A 22,840-nucleotide genomic window follows, 5' to 3' on the forward strand; every position below is an offset into this window, starting at 1 on the left:
AAACTGCGTTATGGAAAACCGCTGTAGAAGATCGCTAATAGAAAATCACTATACCCGTTCAGCAGAAAGTTTGCTTTATCCAGACAACATCCATAATTCGTCAATTGTATTATCACCAATTCGCACTAACAAAATGCACATTATAGCAGAATGACCTGTATTCTAATCTATGATAAAAACCATATAGCATAGATTTGTAGTATACAATCAATCTGTCCAGTGTGGATTTTTGAAGCAGTTTTCAAGATTCATTTGAAAGTTAATTGCTCAGTAGTTAGATTAGATTTCACACCAGCGGATGAATATACTTTTGTGTTAGTATTGGTGTTGTGGAGAAGTTCCGTGGGAGGAACATCTCGGCATAGGTAGTAGATGCTATTGTTCCATTGTTTGGAGTATGTGTGGACACGATAAGAAGGTTGTATAGCAGAATCTCCGTGTTTAATTATACTTTTTCTATCTTCCTCAATCTTAAAATTATATTGAACCAAACTAAAATAAATGTAAATCATAAGGAGCACAGATGAGATGAATAGCAAAGGTCTTTTGCCGAGAGTGGGGAGTTTAAAACTAGTAGGCATTTTTTTAAGGTGAAAGAAGAAAGATTTAAATGGGAACAGAGGGGTAACCTTTTCACATGGAGGGTGGTTCATATATGGGATGAACTGCTAGAGGAAGTGATAGATGCGGGCACAGTTACAATATTTAAAAGACATTCAGACAGATACGTGAATAGGAAAGGTTTAGAGGGATATGGGCCAAATGCAGGCAAATAGGGCTTGTTTAGTTTGGGAAACTAGGTCAGCATGGTCAGTTGGATCGAATGGTCTGTTTCCGTGCTGTATGACTCTATGATTCTATGATTGTATTTTTTCCTTGACACTAGTAACCCAAACTTATTTTAAAACCGAATTTAGAACTGCATTGTTGTTTGAATGCTTCATTAAAGCTTTTTAAAATATTCACTTAATGCATCTTATTTTTAACTTGGGTTATACTTTTTGCAGATATTTGATATCTTTACCATCTCATGTGTTAAAAAATGATTACATACAGAAGTTCTTCTGCACTGCCATACCCAATCATTCTGTTCAACACTTGAGTAAGTAAATTGATTCAATTCTTGATGTTTGGGTTGAACTTATTTTTGAACATGTGCAACCTCTTGTGTAGCAAATCAGAGAGTCAGTACTCCATTAAAGTTGCAATTGTATTTCTGAAAATCACGACTTTAAGTGAAAATAGTTTTAACAAATCACATTTTCCCACTAAAACCAATGGAACAGCCCTGGTTACATTATGTAGACCTTCCTTGTCTGACAAAGAACATTTAAACTGAAATACTTTACATTAAAAAATTCCTGAACTGGTAAATGAAGCAATTTTCAAAACAAAATAAATGTAAAAATTTTTTAAAAAGTGGGCTCTAGAGAGGAGTAGCAATAGGCGGAAGCAGCAGCTTGTGGTAGTTTCTCTTCAAGAGGATTTGTGATTAACTTCACCATTTTGATCATAAATGTCCTCATAACAGATACATGATCGCAACGTATATTTAGGACACTGGGCTGGGAAACTATTTCTTCTTTGCCGCAGTAAAACCAGCAGAGCAGCAGCCCTCCTTACATGGCGTCTGCCCACAGTGTGGATGTGGGAACTGCTCCCACTGGCTTTAAATCCTGGAAGTGAAAAGAGAGAGATCCCTGATTAAATAGGGGTGAAGCTGATCTCAAACCCAGCGGATGAAACCTGACCAATGGCAGATCAAAGTGTCTCATTGAGGATTCAGTAGGGAGGATGTGTCAACATGCAAAGTTCAATGCGAAGGAGGATCAGCAATAAGGGTGAGTTAGGGTGCAGAAGAAATTGCAAGCTGGAAGATCATCATTTGAGAGGATAGATTATAAACTGGAGAACGGATTAGGGAGGTAGAAATGCTGCAAATCTGAGGATTGACAAGAAGATGAGTCAGGGATTGACAGAGACTATCATTTGGAGAGGAAGTGTTTGCAGTGACCACAGAGTTAGAGTAGGATTTGCAGCAAACAGGAGCTACTTTATGTAGAAAGTTATCATACTTCATGATATTTTTTAGTTTGTTTTATTTTGTTATTTCATTTCACAATATAGAAGTTTAGTGATATAAAGTATTTCAATTTAAAAGGAATAATGTTTTAATGCTTCTCTTCTGATGAGGAATGTCCTACACAACCTACTATAGCTTTTACTTGGTTTCAATGGGAAAATATGGTTTAAGTTATTTCACTTTAAGTTGTGATTTTCAAGAATAAAACTAGAACTTTAAGTGAGGACTCCCTGTACTCCCAAGATAGACTGAGTGCTGACCCCAATAGCTAGATTGCCCTTTTTCTTCATCTCTGCAAAATGTAGAATAAGACTCAAACTCTTGTTATCTGTTTTTGGACCAGACATTGATAATACATATTCAGCTGTATATTAAGTGTAATTTGAAATCTGATAAGGCCGCCTTCACTCAATCTTGGTTGCAATCAGCTTTTCGCAGTTGTGGGTATGTTCACCGAGCTGGGAAGGTGATTTGTAGACACTTCGTCCCCTGTCTAGGTGACATCTTCAGTGCTTTGGTTCCAAATAAATTCCAGAAGACCGTACAGCAGCACTTCGCAGGAGGCTCCAAAGCAATGAAGATGTCACCTAGACTGGACAAAACGTCTGCAAATCAACTTCTCAGCTCGGTGAACACACCCACACGAAGGGCTTTTGCCCGAACGTCGATTTTGAAGCTACTTGGATGCTGCCTGAACTGCTGTGCTCTTCCAGCACCACTAATCCAGAATCTGGTTTCCAGCATCTGCAGTCATTGTTTTTACACCCACAACTGCAGCAACCGGCACCCGAGCTACAAATCTTTATGCAAACCTTGAATCAGTTTATTGTTTATATTGAGATTGGGTATTAATTCTGCTCCCAGATATCAGAACTCCACCCATATACTTCTTTGTTGACTGTAAAGTTCCTGCTAGCATTTCCAGGTGATTCACTGAAATGCTCTTAATTTTAATGAAGAATGCAATGAAAAAAAATCAGCAAAAAGAATTTTAAATCATATATTTCAAATATCAGTGTTAAACTATCAAGCTATCTGAACCACCTCCAAAAGACCAATACTATATTTTCACTTTGGAACCGCAAATGCTTTTAAGCAAAACATTAGTTAATTTGATATAGGAGAATTTTAAAAAATTTTTGCTAGGCACAATAAATTACCTAATCCAGAAACAACCAGGGTGAACGTGAGATGGTTCATTTCTACCGGTTTTTCATGGTGTTGTCCCAACATGAGTTTGCCTTGGAATGTTAATGTGCATTATTACTTTAGATAATGTACACAACTATACCCCCAGTGTGTGATGCATCTTGCAAATTAATGCTCTGCTTAGTTTACTTGTGTGTCTAGTAAAATATGAATCTTACTCGGTAATAAACCTTCTAAAAGTTGTGTACAACCAGTAATAGGCCAATTGGTCTATAATTGCTTGGTTTATCCTATTTAGTGACTTTTGGCACTGCCCTGTTACATTTGGCAATCTTCCAGCCTTTGAGATTAATATTCATAGATATCGAAATTAGAAAGATTTATTTAAGAGTTTAGAGGGTCCATGTTATTAGTTGATTATTAGTTAGAGTCCTACAATGTATAACACAGAAACAAACCCTTCAGTCCAACTCACCCATGCCAACCAGATATCTCAAATTAATCTAGTCCCATTTGCCAGCATTTGGTCCTCCAAGCCCTTCATAAGCCCATCCAGATGCCTTTTAAATGTTGTAATTGTACCAGCCTTCAGCACTTGCTCTGGCAGCTCATTTCATACACACTCTACCCTCTGCCTGAAAAGGTTGCCCCTAAGGTCCCTTTTAAATCTTCCCCTCTCACCCTAAACCTATGCCCTCTAGTTTTGGGCTCCCACCAAACCAGGGAAAAGACCTTGTCTATTTAGGAGAATGTGAGAACTAGAGAGCAGAGTTGAAAAGTGTGGCATTGGAAAAGCGCAGCAGGTCAGACAGCATCCGAGGAGCAGGAGAATCGACGTATCAGGCATAAGCCCTTCATCAGGCATCCCTGATGAAGGGCTTTGTGTCCGAAGCATCAATTGTCCTGCTGCTCTGATGTTGCCCTGATCTGCTGTGCTTTATCAGCGCCACATTTTTCAACTTGTCTATTTACCCTATCCATGTCCCTCATAATTTTCTAAAACTCGAAAGCTTTTTCTCTCGGCCTCTGCTCCAGGGAAAACAACCCTGGTCTATTCAGCTCTCCCTATAGCTCAAACCCTCCAACCCTGGCAACATCCTTGTAAATCTTTTCTGAATCCTTTCAAGTTTCACAACATCCTTCCTATAGGAGGGAGACCAGAATTGCACACAATACTTCAAAAGTGGCCTAACCGATGTCCTGCACAGCCACAACATACCTCCCAACTCCTATACTTCATGCACAGACCAATAAAGGAAAACATACAAATACCTTCTTCACTATCCTATCTACCTGCAACTCTACTTTCAAGGAACTATGAACTGCACTCCAAGGTCTCCATATTGTCCCTATTTCACTATGAAACAATTTTTAGTATTCATTCACCTTTTTCATATTTATGTTGTTAATCTGGAATATTGCAGAAAATTCATTCATTAATTCTTATAGAAAATAAGCCCCTGCTTTTCAACAGATCTTTCTGAAAGGTATGTCCAATGTCTAGCCAGTTCCCCTTGGATGCTATTACTTTCTCATATGCTTTAGCATGGCACCAGATGTTTATCTTTTGAGTTCTGTTCATTTTTTGCAACTCTTGCTTTAGAAACATAGAAACTAGGTGGAGGAGTAGCCCATTCGGCCCTTTGAAGCAGCACCACCATTCAATATGATCGTGGCTGATCATGCAATTTCAGCATCCTATTCCTATTTTCCTTCCAATACCCCCTTGATCCCTTTAGACCATAAGACATTGGAGCAGAAATTATACCATTGAGCCCATCATGCCTGCTCCATTTTTCAATCATGGCTGATAAATTTCTCAACCCCATTCTCCCTCTTTCACCCAGTAACCCTTGATCCCCCTGACAATCAAGAACCCATCTATCTCCGTCATAAATATACTCAAAGACCTGGTCTCCACAACCTTCTGTGGTAATGAATTCCATAAATTCACCACTCTCTGGCTGAAGAAGTTTCCCCTTATCTCTGTTCTAAAAGGTCTTCCCTTTACTCTAAGGCTGTGCTCTCTGATCCTATCTCTCTGGCCACAATAGCCATATCCAGCTCCCTCTTGAATATATTTAATGGACTGGCCCCAACAGCTTCCTGCAGGAAGATTTCCACAGGTTCAAAACTCTGAAGAGTTCTTCTTCATCTCAGTCCTGAATGACTTACCCATTATTCTTAGACAGTGATCCCTGGTTCTGGATTTCCGCAAAATCGGGAACATTCTTCCCGCATCTAGCTTGTCCAGTCCCATCAGCATTTTATTTGTTTCTGTGAGAACCCCCCTCATTCCTCTAAATTCCAACAAGTACAAGCCCAGTCAATCCAGTCTTTCCTCATATGTCAGTCCTGCCATCCCAGGAATCAGTCTGGGGAACTTTTGTTAGACTCCCTCAATAACAAGAATGTCCTTCCTTAGACTAGGAGAACAAAACTGCACACAATGCTCCAGGTGTGGCCTCACCCAGGCCCTGTATAACTGCAGCAAGGGATCCTTACTCTAATACTCAAATCCTCTTGCTATGAAGGCCAGCATGCCATTAGATTTCCTCACTGCCTGCTGCATGTCAACCTTCGGCGACTATTCCACCATGACACACAGTTCTCGTAGCACCTCATCCTTTCCTAAACTGCAACCATTCGGATAATAATCTACCTTCCTGTTTTGCGACCAAAGTGGATAACCTCACATTTATCCCCATTATACTGCATTTGCCAAGTATTTGTCCACTCAGCCAGTCTATTCCAGTCACCCTGCAGCCTTTTAGCATCCTTCTCACAACACACAATTCCCCACAGTGTCATCTGCAAATTTGGAAATGTTACCTTCAATTCCTTCGTCCAAATTGTTAATGTATATTGTGAACAGCTGGTGTCCCAGCACTGAACCCTGCGGCACCACATCCGTCACTGCCTGCCAAGCTGAAAAGAACCTATTTAATTCAACTCTCTGCTTCCTGTCTGCCAACCAGTTCTTTATCCACTACCTCCAATACCATGAGCTTTAATTTTCCTCACTAATGTCTTGTGTGAAACCTTGTCAAAAGCCTTTTGAAAGTCCAGATACACAACATCCACTGATTCACCCTTGTCCACTCTACTGGTCACATTCTTAAAATTCCAGAAGATTTGTCAAACATTATTTCCCTTTGGTCCTAGTCAGCATGACTCACTAATGCTGTCACCACTTTCCAAATGCTCAGTTATCACATCCTTAATAATTGACTCAAGCATTTTCCCCACCACCATGTCAGGCTAACCGGCCTATAATGCCCCATTTTCCCTCTCCCTCCTTTTTCAAAGAGTGGGGTTACCTTAGCTACCCTCCAATCCATTGGAACTCTTCCAGAGTCTACAGAATGCTGGAAAAGTATTACCATTGCATCTGCTATTTCTAGGGCCATTTCCTTGAGTACTCTGGGATGTACAGAGTCGGGCGCTGGGGACTTAGCGGGTTTCAATCCCATCAATTTCCAATGCCATTTCCTGACTAATAAGGATTTCCTTCAGTTCCTCCTTCATGCTTTTTATGAAGGTTATATGTCTCTCCCTTAGTGAAGATAGATGCAAAGTATTTGTTCAACTGGTCTGCTATCTCTCTGTTGTCCATTATGTAGTCAGTTTTTATGTTTTCCGCCAGCTTACTTTCATATTCTATTGCCTCTTTCTGAAATAAACCCTTTGTCCTTTGCTGAATTTAAAAATTTTCCCAGTCCTCAATTTTGCTGCTTTTTGTGGCCAATTTGTGCCTCTTCTTTGGCTTTACTCTTATGCCAGATAGGGATGTACAATTGCTGAAGTCCATCCATGTGTTCTTTAAGTGTCAACCATTGCCTAACTATTGTCATCTCTTTAAGTGACATTGGCCAGCTTATCTTAGCCAGTGCATGCGTCATACCATCAACGTTAGCTTTCATTAATTTCAGGACCCTAGTTTCAGATTTAATTGTATTACTCACCATCTTTGGCCCTTTTATTTCTATCACTTCACTTGTTTATCATATCTTTAATCTCTTCATTCTTTATACAAATATTTCCATTTTTACAATCTGATGCCACAGTTTCTTAACTTTATAAATGGATTAAAAAGTAGTTCACAATTTGCCATTTATGTTATCTCCCAGTTTGTAAGGCAATACGTGCAGGAGTAGGCCATTCTGCCCTTCGAGCCTTCACCACCATTCATTATGATCATGGCTGATCATCCTCAATCAGTATCCTGTTCCTGCCTTATCTCCATAACCCTTGATTCCACTATCCTTGAGAGCTCTATCCAACTCTTTCTTAAACAAATCCAGAGACTGGGCCTTCACTGCCTTCTGGGGCAGAGCATTCCACACACCCACCACACTCAGGGTGAAGAAGTTTCTCCTCATCTCTGTCCTAAATGGCCTACCCCTTATTTTTTTAAGCTGTGTCCTCTGGTTCGGGACTCGTCCATCAGCGGAAGCATGTTTCCTGCCTCCAGACTGTCCAATCCTTTAATAATCTTATATGTCTCAATCAGATCCTCTCTGTTTTCTAAACTCAAGGGTAAACAAGCCCAGTTGCTCCAATCTTTCAACTTAAGATAGTTCCGCCATTCCAGGAATTGACCTCGTGAACCTATGCTGGACTCCCTCAATAACCAGAATGTCTTTCCTCAAATTTGGAGACCAGAACTGCACACAGTATTCCAGGTGTGGTCTCACCAGGGTCCTGCACAGCTGCAGAAGAACCTCTTTGCTTCTATACTCAATCCCTCTTGTTATGAAGGCCAGCATGCTATTAGCTTTCTTCACTACCTGCTGTACCTGCATGCTTACCTTCATTGACTGGTGTACAAGAACACCCAGATTTCTTTGTACTGCCCCTTTACCTAACTTGATTCCATTTAGGTAGTAATCTGCCTTCCTGTTCTTGCCACCAAAGTGGATAACCATACATTTATCCACATTAAACTGCATCTGTCCACTCGCCTAACCTGTCCAGGTCACCCTGTAATCTCCTAACATCCTCCTCACATTTCACCCTGCCACCCAGCTTTGTATCATCAGCAAATTTGCTAATGTTACTATTAATACCATCTTCTATATCATTAATATATATTAGTAAAATGCTGCTGTCCTAAGCACTGATCCCTGCGGTACTCCACTGGTCACTGCCTGCCATTCTGTAAGGGAGCCGTTTATCACTACTCTTTGTTTCCTGTCAGCCAACCAATTTTTCAATCCAAGTCAGTACTTTGCCCCCAGCACCATGTGCCCTACGTTTGCTCACTAACCTCCTATGTGGGACTTTATCAAAGGCTTTCTGAAAGTCCAGGTACACTACATCCACTGGATCTCCCTTGTCCATCTTCAGAGTTACATCCTCAAAAAATTCCAGAAGATTAGTCAAGCATGATTTCCCTTTCATAAATCCATGCTGACTCTGACCTATCCTGTTACTGCTATCCAGATGTGTCGTAATTTCATCCTTTATAATTGACTACAGCATCTTTCCCACCACTGAGGTCAGACTAACTGGTCTATAATTTCCTGTTTCCTCTCTCACTCCTTTCTTAAAAAGTGGTACAACATTAGCCACCCTCCAATCTGCAGGAACTGATCCTGAATCTATCGAACTCTGGAAAATAATCACCAAAGCATCTACGATTTCTAGAGCCACCTCCTTCAGTACCCTGGGATGTAGACCATCATTGTTTTAGTCTTTCACCCTTTTAACTTTTCTTCCTCTATCTAGCCTCATCCAAAAACGTTTATCAATCCATGATTTTATTCTGTAGGTTATAGTTGGGGGAAATAACAAAGCCATAAGATTGGAAGAAATAGGAACAGGAGTAGGCCGTTTAGCCCTTTGAGCCTGCTCCTCCATTCAATTGGTAATGACTAATCATTTGATTCACCAGGACTGTGGACCCAGCATGATTCATGTGGAGCACACATCCCATCACAGTAGTTCTCTCCTTTCCAGTACTGGTGCCAATGCCTCTTGAATTTGAAACAGTTCTCCCACACCAATCTTTGACCCACATGTGTTTACCTCTTTAATCTTGTTGACCCTGTGTCAATTCGCTTGTGGTTCAGGTACTCGTCCTAGAGGTTATCAACCTTTTGGTTCTGCTTTTTAATTTGGTCCCTAACAGCTCATATTCCCTGAGATTCCCTTTCCTCTTTCTACCGATATCATTGGTACCTATGTGAACCATGACAACTAAACTTTTTCTCTCTCTCCCAAGTTCATCTGCAACCTCTGACTACCTTCCTATCTTTAAATATCAGTTTGAAAACAATTGCTCTTTTATCATTATTCAAGTTCTTTTTTTGCATTGGTAAATGGATTGAGTAGAAAACTAAGTAGTATGTAAAATGTGGCTAAAATATTTCACAAGAATTGAATGTGACTAAATACGTTTAAGATTAAAGCATTATCTTTCGATACAAGCATAAAACATAGAACATTACAGCGCAGTACAGGCCCTTCGGCCCTTGATGTTGCGCCACCCTGTGAAACCAATCTGAAGCCCATTGAACCTACATTATTCCTTTCTTGTCCATATGCCTATCCAATGACCATTTAAATGCCCATAAAGTTGGCGAGTCTACAACTGTTGCTGGCAGTGCAGTCCATGCCCCTACTACTCTCTCAGTAAAGACACTACCTCTTACATCTGTCTTATATCTATCACCCCTCAATTTGAAGCTATGCCCCCTTGTGCTAGCCATCACCATCCTAGGAAAAAGACTTTCACTGTCCACCCGATCTAACCCTCTGATTATCTTACATGTCTCAATTAGGTCTCCTCTCAACCTTCTTCTTTCTAACGAAACAGCCTCGAGTTCCTCAACCCTTCTTCATAAGACCTTCCCTCCATACCAGGCAACATCCTAGTAAATCTCCTCTGAACCCTTTCCAAAGCTTCCATGTACTTCCTATAATGCAGTGACCAGAACTGTATGCAATACTCAAAAGTGTGGCCGCACCAGAGTTTTGTACAGCTGCAGCATACCTCATGGTTTTGAAACCTGATCCCTATCCTAATAAAAGCTAACACACTGTATGCCTTCTTAACAGCCTTATCAACCTGGGTGGTGACTTTGAGGGATCTGTGTACATGGACAACGAGATCACTCTGCTCATTTACACTACCAAGAATCTTACCATTCACCCAGTACTCTGCATTCCTGGTTACTCCTTCTGAAGTGAATCACCTCACACTTTTCCACATTAAACTCCATTTGCCACCTCTTAGCCCAGCTCTGCAGCTTATCCATGTGCCCCTGTAACCTACAACATCCTTCAGCACTATCCACAACTGTACTGACCTTAGTATCGTCCGCAAGTTGACTAAACCATCGTTCTACGCCCTCATCCAGGTCGTTTATAAAAATGACAAAGAGCGCTGGACCCAAAACCGATCCTTGTGGTACACCACTGGTAACTGAACTCCACGATGAACACTTCCCATCAATCACCACCCTCTGTCTATCTTCTTTAAGCTAACTAATTTCTGATCAAAACTGCTAAATCACCCTCAATCCCATGCCTCTGTATTTTGTGCCATAGCCTACCATGGGGAACCTTATCAAACGCCTTACTGAAATCCATATACACCACATCAATGGCTGTACCCTCATCTACCTGTTTGGTCACTTCCTCAAAGAACTCGAAGGTCTGTGAAGCACGACCTACCCTTCACAAAACCATGTTGACTATCCCTAATCAATTTATTCCTTTTACCCACAACTGAAGTAAAGCTGACTGATCTATAATTACTAGGATTGTCACTACTCCCCTTCTTGAACAAGGGAACAACATTTGCTATCCTCCAGTTTTCTGGTACTATTCCTGTAGACAATGATGACATAAAGATCAAAGCTGAAGGCTCAGCCATCTCCTCCCTGGCTTACCAGAGAATTCTAGGATAAATCCCATCCAGCCCCGAGGATTTATCTATTTTCACAATTTCCAGAATTTCTAACACCACCTCCTTGTGAACCTCAGTTCCACTTATTCAATTAGCCTGTTTCTCAGTATTCTCCTCAACAACAGTGTCTTTTTCCAGTGTGAGTACTGATGAAAAATATTCATTTAACGCTTCCCCTATCTCCCCTGACTCCACACACAACTTCCAACTACTGTCTTTGAATGGCCCTAATTTTACTCTAGTCATCCTTTTATCCCTTATACCTATAGAAAGCTTTAGGATTTTCCCTGATCCTATCTACCAACAACTTGTCATGTCCCCTCCTCACTCCTATTAGCTCTCTCTTTAGGTCTTTCCTGGCTACCTTGTCACTCTCAATTACCCTAACTGAGCCTTCACGTCTCATCCTAACATAAGATTGCTTCTTCCTCTTGACAAGAGATTCAATTTCCTTAGTAAACCATGGCTCCTGCTCTCGACAACTTCCTCCCTGTCTGACAGGTACATACTTATCAAGGACACGCAGTAGCTGTTCCTTGAATAAGCTCCACATTTCTATTGTGCCCATCCCCTGCAGTTTCCTTCCCATCCTATGCATCCTAAATCTTGTCTAATCGCATCATAATTGCCTATTCCCCAGCTGTAGCTCTTGCCCTCTGGTATATACCTATCCCTTTCCATCGCTAAAGTAAACATAATTGAATTGTGGTCACTATCATCTACCTCCAAATCTAACACCTGGCTGGGTTCATTATCCAGTACCAAATCTAATGTGACCTCGCCCCTTGTTGGCCTGTCTAATTATTATGTCAGAAAACCCTTGTGCACACATCGGACAAAAACTGACCCATCTAAAGTACTTGAACTACAGTATTCCCAGTCAATATTTGGAAAGTTAGTCCACCATAGCAACTACCCTGTCACCCTTGCTCCTATCGAGAATCATCTTTGTTAACCTTTCCTCTCAATCTCTGGAATTATTCGGAGACCTCTCGAAAGCTCCCATCAGGGTGACCTCTCTTTTCCTGTTTCTAATCTCAGCCCATACTACCTCAGTTGACGAGTCCTCAAACATCCTTTCTGCAGTCGTAATGCTGTCCTTGGCTAACAATGTCACACCTCCACCTCTTTTACCATCGTTTCTGTTCTTACTGAAACATCTAAATCAGTGGAATCTGCAACAACCATTCCTGTCCCTTTTCTACCCATGTCTTTGAAATGGCCACAACATCGAAATCCTAGGTACCGGCCCATGCTGCAAGTTCACCCATCTTATTCTGGATGCTCCTGGCATTGAAATAGACACACTTCAAACTAACTTCTTGCTTGCTGGTGCCCTCTTGCAACCCTGAAACCTTATTTTGGTCCTCCCTACTCTCCTCCTCCTCTATATTTGAACTATAATTTAAGTTCCCAGCCCCCTGCTGAATTAGTTTAAAGCCACCCAAAGAGGATTAGCAAATTTCCCATCCAGAATATTGGTATCCTTCTAGTTCTGGTGAAGACCCATCCTGTTTGTAGAGGTCCCACCTACCCTAGAAAGAGCCCCAATTATCCAGGAATCTAAAACCCTCCCTTCTGCACCATTCCTGTAGCCACATGTTTAACTCCCCTCTCTCCCTATTCCTTGCCTCGCCAGCATGTGGCATGAGCAAGAAACCAGAGATAACAACTCTGTTTGTCCTAGCTCTCAGTTTCCAACCTCGCTGGACATCAGAGTGCATCTGGGAAAAGTAACAAAACAGTGAACTTCTGCCTTAAATCCCCATTTCTTTTCCTACCTATGTCACTGGTGCCAATGTGGACCACGACTTGGAGATTTACCCCCTCTGCTGCAAGGATCCCAAAAATATGATCAGAGACATCACAAAACCTGGCACCTGGGAGGCAACACACCAACCGTGAGTCTCTCTTGTTCCCACAGAACCTCCTATCTGTCCCCCTAACTATAGAGTCCCCAATGACTAATGCTCTGCTCCTCTTCTCCCTTCCACCTTCTTTTCTGAGCAACAGGGACAGATTCTGTGCCAGACACCTGTGCCCCATTGCTTACCCATGCTTACAGTATCCAAAACAGTATACTTGTTGTTGAGGGGAACGGCCACAGGGCATCCCTGCACTGCCTGCTGGTTCTCTTTCTGTCCCCTGACAGGAACCCATCTACCTTCTTGTATCTGAGGTATGACTACCTGTAACTCCTCTCAATAACCCCCTCGCCTCCTGAATGATCCGAAGTTCATTCAGCTCCAGCTCCAGCTCCAGTTCCCTAAAGTGGTTTCGAGGAGCTGAAGTTGGGTGCACTTCCTGCAGATGCAGTTAGCAGGGATACTGGTGGTGACCCTTACCTCCCACATTCTGCAGGAGGAACATTCAACTGCCCTAACCTCCATTCCCACTATTCTAAATTCCCAATGAGCCTACTGAAAACTAAAAGAGAAATGAAAGCATAATCACCTTATCAATCTGACACACAGAACCTTTTTTTTTGGATGGAGGAGGATGGGTGGGAGACACTACCTGAGCAGTATTTCTGGTAAAGCAACCGGCCAAATATAAATCCTCACTTACCAAGCAGTCCCATGTCCACTCCCGCTCAGCGTGTGCTCTGACTATACATGAAGTAAGTTTTCAAACTTCACTAGATGGAGGACGGGAAAAATTTCTGGCGTAACAGCTGCTCCTTTAGGTGTTGAAGGTGATTTCCTCAAATTCCAAGAGCAGCAATTACTGTTTTATATGTTGTTGTATTGCTTTGGAACTTTGGGGAAAAAAACTAAAAAAACAACAGTTTTAAAAGGGAGGAGAACAGACAAAGGAAGCACATAGTGAGGTCAGTGCAGGAGGGAGAGGGAAAGAAACTGACACAGCAGTGAACCTGCACAGTTACTGCCTTTGCTATTTGAATTCTTGTATTGCTGGACATCGGAGTGCGTCTGGGAAAATTAACAAACAATGAAATTCACAACTGATCTTGGAGGAACTGTTTGGCGAAGTACACAGCACAGAAGCCAATGAGTGTATTGTCTTTAAGTGGGACCTGCTGAAAGTGTGCAGTAGTGAGTAGAGTGGGTACTTTCTTGATTATGTTTTTGAGATATGTCTATTGATTAAACTTAAAATATAAGCCATAGCTATTAATTTAACCTGGGGCAATGTTTTGTAGAGGAATAAGACAATGTTATTTTCTGGGTCTATAGATTGTGAAGGAGCAAAATTGGCCTTTAATAGAATGAAATGCGCTTCTTGTCAGAGTTTAAAGAGAGTTTAGGGGTTATTGCGGATTATATCTGCAATAAATGCTGTTGGTTGCAAATCTTATCAGATCAAATGGATCGGTTGGAGAGACAGTTAGAAGCCATGAGGAATTTGCAACAGCAACAGTATGTGATGGATGGCAGTTATAGGAAGGGGGGAAAATCTCAGATACAGTCACACAGCTGGGTTAACTCCAGGAAAGGTAAGAGAGGTAGGCAGCTAGTGCAGGAGCCTTCTGTAGCTATACCCATTTCAAACCAGTATGCTGCTTCTGATAATGTAGGGGGTGATGGATTCTCAGGGGAACGTAGCACGAACAGCCAAGTTTCTGGTATTGAGACTGGCTCTAATGCAATGAGGGATATGTCGGGTTCCAAGAGATCAATTGTGTTAGGGGACTGTCTAGTCCGAGGTACAGACAGACCTTTCTGTGGCCAGCAGCGAAAAATCAGAATGGTGTGTTGCTTCCCTGGTGCCAGGATCAAGGATGTCTCAGAGAAGGTGCAGAATGTTCTCGAGGGGGAGAGGGGCCAGCAAGAGGTCATTGTCCACGTTGGAACCAACAACATAGGAAGGGAAAAGGTGGAGATTACAGAGAGTTATGCAGGAATTTAAAAAGGAGTTCCTTGAGAGTAGTAATATCTGGATTACTCCCGGTGCTACGAGCTAGTGAGGGCAGGAATAGGAGAATAGAACAGATGAATGCATGGCTGAGGAGCTGGTGTATGGGAGAAGGATTCACAATTTTGGATCATTGGAATCTCTTTTGGGGTAGAAGTGACCTGTACAAGAATGACGGTTTGCTCCTAAATTGGAAGGGGACTAATATACTGTAAGGGAGATTTGCTAGAGCTGCTTGAGAGGATTTAAGCTAGTAAAGAGATCAATCTGAGGCTGGTACAGTTGAGAACAGAAGCGAGTCAAACAGTCAGGGTAGAGCGGGACAAGGTAGCACTAATAAATTATACTGCATTTATTTCGATGCAAGGGGCCTAACAGGGAAGGCAGATTAACTCAGGGCATGGTTAGGAACATGGGACTGGGATATCATAGCAACTACAGAAACATGGTTCAGGGATGGCAGGACTGGCAGCTTAATGTTCCAGGATACAAATGCTACAGGAAGGATAGAAAGGGAGGCAAGAGAGGAGGGGGAGTGGCATTTTTGTTAAGGGATAGCATTACAGCTGTGCTGAGGGAGGATATTCCTGGAAATACATTCAGGGACGTTTATAGCCCCCCTAATAGTCAGAGGGAAATTGAGAAACAAGCTTGTAAGGAGATCTCAGCTATCTGTAAGAATAATAGGGTGGTTATGATAGGGGATTTTAACTTTCCAAACGTAGACTGGGACTGCCATAGTGTTAAGGGTTTCGATAGAAAGGAATTTGTTAAGTGTGTACCAGAAAATTTTCTGATTCAGTATGTGGATGTACCTATTAGAGAAGGTGCAAAACTTGACCTACTCTTGGGAAATAAGGCAGGGCAGGTGACTGAGGTGTCAGTCGGGGAGCACTTTGGGGCCAGTGACCATAATTCTATTAGATTTAAAATAGTGATGGAAAAGGATAGACCAGATCTAAAAGTTGATGTTCTAAATTGGAGGAAGGCCAGTTTTGACAGTATTAGGCAAGAACTTTCAAAAGCTGATTGGGTGCAGATGTTCACAGGCAAAGGGACATCTGGAAAATGGGAAGCCTTCAGAAATGAGATGAGCATCCAGAGAAAGTATATTCCTGTTAGGGTGAAAGGAAAGGCTGGTAGGTGTAGGGAATGCTGGATGAATAAAGACATTGAGGGTTTGGTTAAGAAAAGAAGGAAGCATATGTCAGGTATAGACAGGATAGATCGAGTGAATCCTTAGACAAGTATAAAGGCAGTAGGAGTATCCTTAAGAGGGAATTCAAGAGGGCATAAAGGGGACATGAGATAGCTTTGGAAAATAGAATTAAGGAGAATCCAAATGGTTTTTACAAATATATTAAGGACAAAAGGGTAACTAGGAAGAGAATAGTGCCCCTCAAAGATCAGCATGGGGACCTTTGTGTGGAGCCGCAGAAAATGGGGGCAATACTAAACAAGTATTTTGCATCAGTATTTACTGTGGAAATGGATATGAAAGATATAGACTTTTGGGAAATAGATGGTGACACCTTGCGAAATGTCCAAATTACAGAGGTGGAAGTGCTGGATGTCTTGAAACGTGTAAAGGTGGATAAATCCCCAGGACCTGATCAGGTGTAACAGAAAACTCTGTGGGAAGCTAGTGAAGTGATTGCTGGGCCTCTTGCTGAGATATTTGTATCATCGATAGTCACAGGTGAGGTGCCGGAAGACTGGAAGTTAGCTAACGTGGTGCCACACTTTAAGAAGGGTAGTAAGGAGAAGCCAGGGAACTATGGACCAGTGAGCCTGACATTGGTGGTGGGCAAGTTGTTAGAGGGAATCCTGAGGGACAAGATGTACATGTGTTTAGAAAGGCAAGGATTGATTAGGGTTAGTCAACATGGCTTTGTGTGTGGGAAATCCTCTCACAAACTTGATTGAGTTTTTTGAAGAAGTAACAAAGAGGATTGATGAGGGCAGAGCGGTAGATGTGATCAATATGGACTTCAGTAAGGCGTTCGACAAGGTTCCCCATGGGAGACTGATTAGCAAGGTTAGATCTCACAGAATACAGGGAGAACTAGCCATTTGGATACAGAATTGGCTCAAAGGTAGAAGACAGAGGGTGGTGGTGGAGGGTTGTTTTTCAGATTGGAGGCCTGTGACCAGTAGTGTGCCACAAGGATCAGTGCTGGATCCTCTACTTTTTGTCATTTACATAAATGATTTGGGTGCGAGCATAAGAGGTACAGTTAGTAAGTTTGCAGATGACACCAAAATTGGAGGTGTAGTGGACAGTGAAGAAGGTTACCTCAGATTACAACGGGATCTTGATCAGACGGGCCAATGGACCGAGAAGTGGCAGATGCAGTTTAATTCAGATAAATGTGAGGTGGTGCATTTTGGGAAAGCAAATCTTAGGAGGACTTGTAAACTTAATGGTAAGGTCCTAGAGAGTGTTGCTGAACAAAGAGACCTTGGAGTACACATTCATAGCTCCTTGAAAGTGGAGTCGCAGGTAGATAGGATAGTGAAAGCGGCGTTTGGTATGCTTTCTTTTATTGGTCAGAGTATTGAGTACAGAGTTGGGAGGTCATGTTGCAGCTCTACAGGACATTGGTTAGGCCACTGTTGGAATATTGTGTGCAATTCTGGTCTCCTTCCTATCAGAAGGATGTTGTGAAGCTTGAAAGGGTTCAAAAAAGATTAATGAGGATGTTGCCAGGGTTGGAGGATTTGAACTATAGGGAGAGGCTGAACAGGCTGGGGCTGTTTTCCCTGGAGCGTCGGAGACTGAGGGGTGACCTCATGGAGGTCCAGAACTAGAGGGCATAGGTTAAGGGTAAGAGGGGAAAGATAGAAAAGGGACCTAAGGGGCAACTTTTTCACACAGAGGATGGTACGTGTATGGAATGAGTTGCTAGAGGAAGTGATGGAGGCTAGTACAATTGCAACATTTAAAAGGCATTTGGATGGGTATATGAATAGAAAAGGTTTGGAAGGATATGGGCTGGGTGCTGGCAGGTAGGACTAGATTGGGTTGGGATATCTGGTTGGCATGGACGGGTTGGACTGATGGGTCTGTTTCCATGCTGTATGACTATGACTCATACTTGTGTAACAGCACTTAAGTTAATGTTGTAATGTTGTAATGTTGTTGTTAAAGAGCTATTAAGAGTTGTTAAGAATTCTGAGAATGAGCCTCTGTATGACCCGGAAATAATTTTTGATTGCAGTCACTGTGTATTTGCAGAAACACACTTTGTTGTGGCCACTATGCTCGTGTGTTTTAGTCATTTCATGTACCAATGCTGCTGTGTGCCTTTCTGATATAACTAGCTCTGTGAGTTAAGAATAAAATAATGTATCAAAGAAAGAAAACAAACCGAAACTTCTAAGAAGGGTCGCTGGACCCGAAATATTAACTTTGATTTCTCTGTACAGATGCTGCCAGACTTGCTAAACTTTTCCGGCAATTTCTGTTTTTGAAACTAATAGCAAGGATGAATATTTCAGCTGGCGGGGCATTTTCATCTGAATTTAATTAATTGAAAAAAATTGATCTTAATGTTACACAAAGGTCTAAAGAGAGCACTTGTCATTGATGCACCAGGAACAATAAATTGTAGTGTTAGTGACCTAAGAGTGGATCTGTTTCCTCTAGAGCTGAGAAACTCATGAACAAGAAGTAAAGATTTTCAAATATTGAAGTGTTTTTGTTGGATAAATATCAAACAACGTTTCCACTTGGTGTTGGTGATCAAGGGTGATTCATTTAAAACTGACACTAAAAGAACAAAAAGAAAAGTGAAGGGAAATTACTTCACGCAGAAAGTTACTACAGCATGGCGGTTTTAATCATACAGGAATTGAATCAAAGACCATCAAATTGTACAAGGGAAAATGGGAACATTTTAACAGTGAATCCTGAGCTCAGGATTAAGTGGAGGAATAAGATTAGCTTTAGATTGCTCTACCAAAGAGCCTATGCTATGGATATGGTAACCTAGCCTGTTGGGTGCTGTTGGTTTCTTATATGCTGTGTTCTGAATAATTTGATGTTTTTAGTTGTTTTTCCCCATGGATTCCATACCCATGCACTTCTATCCAAAGTGTAGGGACTTGATAAGCTGAATAGATCCTTGTGGTCAAATTGATAGTCCATTGTTTACGCATCCAGAACCGTTTCCCTTCTTTAAAATAATTATATAGGAAAAGATACCTGACTGGCAAAATTGCTTTCAGAAATAACCAAATATGGAAAAGAAACGTTGTCCAGTTCATAGAACATTGCTGTCCTACGAGGGAACTTGACCCAGTGTCGCATATTTTAAAAAGAGGAGCTGTGAGGTGATATAATATGGCTTGACAGGATATGTCTCATAGTTTGCCTCATTCTATCTTTCAAAATTAGAATCTTAGGTTGCAGTTGGCTGTGTTCATACATGAATTGTCGAAGCATGTATTAAGAAAAAGTGTATCATTAAAAATCCATGTATTTATTATTGGGAATGCCTATTGTGAAAGATGTATTTTATGATTCTTATGGGTGTGAAAGTTTGAATTATATTTGTAAAATTTGAAAGTGTATGAGCTACAAAGAAAACTAATTGTAATGTTTGCTTTGTATTTTTCCTGCACAGATACCAACTCTATACCAGTGATGTTACATAAAGCTAACACAAGCACTGGTGCAGCTGTAAGGTAAACGTATTTTTTGTGCATGATGACTGAATGCAATATTTTATAAACCAAGTTATTTGGATCTTTAGTTACTGTGTTTGTGCAAAAATATAGAAAACTCATTCATTCTAAAAGTACAGCTTTCTCGTGTATGTTAATAACATTCTCATAGTTTAGGGCTATTTATTTTTAGTTAGGTTTACAATAGATTTTTGTAAAATACACATGACTAGTTTCTCCAAATTAGTGTATTTTGGTAAGAACTTTGAAAATAAAACTACATTTATTAGGACATACTCTGAATATGCAGGAGAAAATTGTCTGTTAACTAAATTCTGTCAATTAGGATCAAAAGGAGATGACCTATAACCATGAATATATTTTAAATTAATTATTTTCAGTGCATGTATTCTTGTAGATGACTAACTAGAATAGTTTTTGTTTTGTGCATTAAATTCACAATGAAAGCAAAGTTTTAAATCTAGTTGGATATTGTTGACAAATCTTTTGAACTCCTATAATTGTGCATTACATTTACATTGCATTTGAAATTAAACCTGCCTACTCAAAGGCACAAAGCATCCAATGATGAGACCACCAACTTAATCTGCTTGGGGCCCGGTAACTTTTTTTGCTTTAAGTAGGCAAATATTGAGATCGGTGGTACCTAACAAGAGAATAAAGCCACAAGATTCCACTGTTTTGAATTTTATAAGCTTCACTATACAATCTGTAATATTTATACAACCTTTATTCTAATTATCAGAATTAAAATGAGGTAAATATGCCGTGGTTGAACACCCACAGAGGACATTGAAACCAGATCCAGTCAAATCAAAACCCACAAACTTCTCAGCATTATACTCAGATTGTATAGTCACATTGTAGGCCACCTACAATTTCATGAAAATTTTGTTGCCTTTATGAAGGATTTCACAATTACACTTCTTTCACAGACAACTAACTTCACAACGTAGGAACGAATTGCTGTAGATGCTGGAATCTGTACTGAAAACAACAAGTGCTGGAGATCGTGCAAGTTGGGCAGAATCCATGGAGAGAAAGCAAGCTAATGTTTTAAGTCTAGATGACTCTTTGTCAAAGCTCTGAAGAGTCATCTATACGTGAAATGTTAGCTTGCTGTCTCTCCATGGATACTGCCTGACCCGCTGTGATCTCTCGTATTTGTTGTTTTCAACTAATTTCACTAAGCTGGCACTCCCCCTGGATTTCTCAGAGCTACAACATTTTTCACATTCAACAAGCAAACGCTGCTTGTGAGTTTTATTCACTCTTGCTTGCACCGAAACATCAATGATTCTCAGGGCTGCTCCCAAGATGCAAATGTGCTGATTGGTTCCTAGGGATTAGGCTGAGCCATAGAACCAATTCTTAGCTGCACCAAATGGCTCATAGGGATTCTGCAAGTCTTAACTGCATTAATACAGGAACCTGTTTGGTTTGAAGCCTCTTTTGATCCCATGGACTCACCTTTTTCCTGCCACGTGGGTTGCAAGGTGAGTTGGACCACTACTACTTTACAGGTGTACTGCTGTCTGCAGATGTTCCCAGAAAGAATTGTGAACTCTGGTTGAGTAGGCACACCCTGTCTTGTTCTTCGCAAGCACCAGGGCATACAGTGCATTGCCAAGAATTGTAGTCATCAGCTTTCACCTCCTTAAAAAATGTCTGGTAGATGTTTTCTTTGACAAAATTGAACTATTTGAATGTATTACCAGGTTTCCTTTTGAAATGGCCAATTTGTGATTGTTGTTCAGAGACATAAATTAAATACCAGCAACTATTATTAGATTTTATAATGTACTGCTGTCCAAATAAGATTTTGATATGAGATTGATTGGATATATATTTTCCAGGGCACAGCACTTCAAAATGCTGAGGATTATTTGAAACTTACATCAGAAATCCTATATGCAAGAGGTTTATTAAGTGGAATCAATTAAGCTGAGAAATTGACTTGCACGTATGGAGTACTAAGGCATTGTTTTTAAAAGAAAGAAGTTAGTTGTCAATCAGAAGTTAGATGTTACAAGGTGGCAGAATTATTGAGAAACACTGCCTCCTATAAGCTGTGCTTTAAAATCTAAAGCTGCTATGGAAATCAGGGAAGTGTGAAACTTGTAGGATTATTTTAAAAGTGGGCATGCTTCTGCTTTCTTAACTAGTACACTTCCCCAAACCCCCCTCCTACCCACCATCACCTTTTGAGTATGAAGAAGCAAATAGTTAATTATAAAGGCTCCAGATGTCAATAAACTGAAATATAGTAAAATCACCATGATCTAACTTACACAGGTGATCTGCAAGTACCCTGATTAATCAACCTCACTGGTGAATCATAAATTTCCTCCTTTAAGCACTTGATTGATCACTGGAGATGATCAACCCGGAATCCAGCACATCACTTTCCAGCTAAAGAAGCCTGATTTAATTTATGTCTCCTTCCAAGGGGGATTCTCATAGTTCACTTGACAATTGACAAATGAGGCCTGGAACTTTGCTCTGTGAAGTAGATATTGGAAAACAATTTAGTGAAGTTAAATTTACCATAAGGTATTTGAGTATGTTGCCATCATTCGTCTCACCATAGCAAAAAACATACTGTACAACATTGAATATTGATTGTACCAACTGATAATATAAAGCCTTAACTATCTGCACTTTGTAGCAATACTCAATGTATCTAGGGACAGCTGGAAAATTTGCCCCCAAAACCAACTCTGAAGACTCAACTCAATTGAAGAATGTTTGCCCACATTAGAAGAGATTCAGAATCTGAGAGAGCTGCTGTTACAGTCAAGAGTTCCCATTCAGGATATTCCAGCTCCTCCAGTCACAGTTTGGCTTTCTCCCATGCTTAATGCTCCTCCAGAGGCAATATCTGCGATTGAAGGAACAGAAAGGACAGGAGAGAGGGAACCTGTGATTGGAAGAATTACTCTGGCTGCTCGTGGTCGCAACAGAGGAGGCCTGATTAGCAAGCTGCTCAGAAAATGAATACTGAGTGCCCCTCAAGGCTGTTGAGTGTTAGCCAGGCCACAGTGTTGGCCAAGTGGGGAGCATGGTCCAAGTGTTGATCAGGTGGGCAGACATGGAAGGGTGGGCGACAACCAAAAATCGCTCACAGG

The 22,840-nt window shown here is 41.0% G+C and overlaps 1 protein-coding gene across 1 annotated transcript in view; it reads left to right on the forward strand.

Annotated features, from left to right (window-relative positions):
• The window catches only part of zcchc14 (zinc finger, CCHC domain containing 14), a 126,711-nt gene that overhangs the window by 52,038 nt on the left and 51,833 nt on the right, over window positions 1-22,840 (forward strand). Inside the window, exons 6-7 of the mRNA XM_072596135.1 lie at window positions 1,008-1,102; window positions 19,652-19,712. Of these exons, the coding sequence (XP_072452236.1) occupies window positions 1,008-1,102; window positions 19,652-19,712 (156 nt within the window). The remainder of the gene's footprint in view (window positions 1-1,007; window positions 1,103-19,651; window positions 19,713-22,840) is intronic.

This window comes from Chiloscyllium punctatum, chromosome 26 (genome assembly GCF_047496795.1).
Source record: "Chiloscyllium punctatum isolate Juve2018m chromosome 26, sChiPun1.3, whole genome shotgun sequence".
Taxonomy (NCBI): Eukaryota; Metazoa; Chordata; class Chondrichthyes; order Orectolobiformes; family Hemiscylliidae; genus Chiloscyllium; species Chiloscyllium punctatum.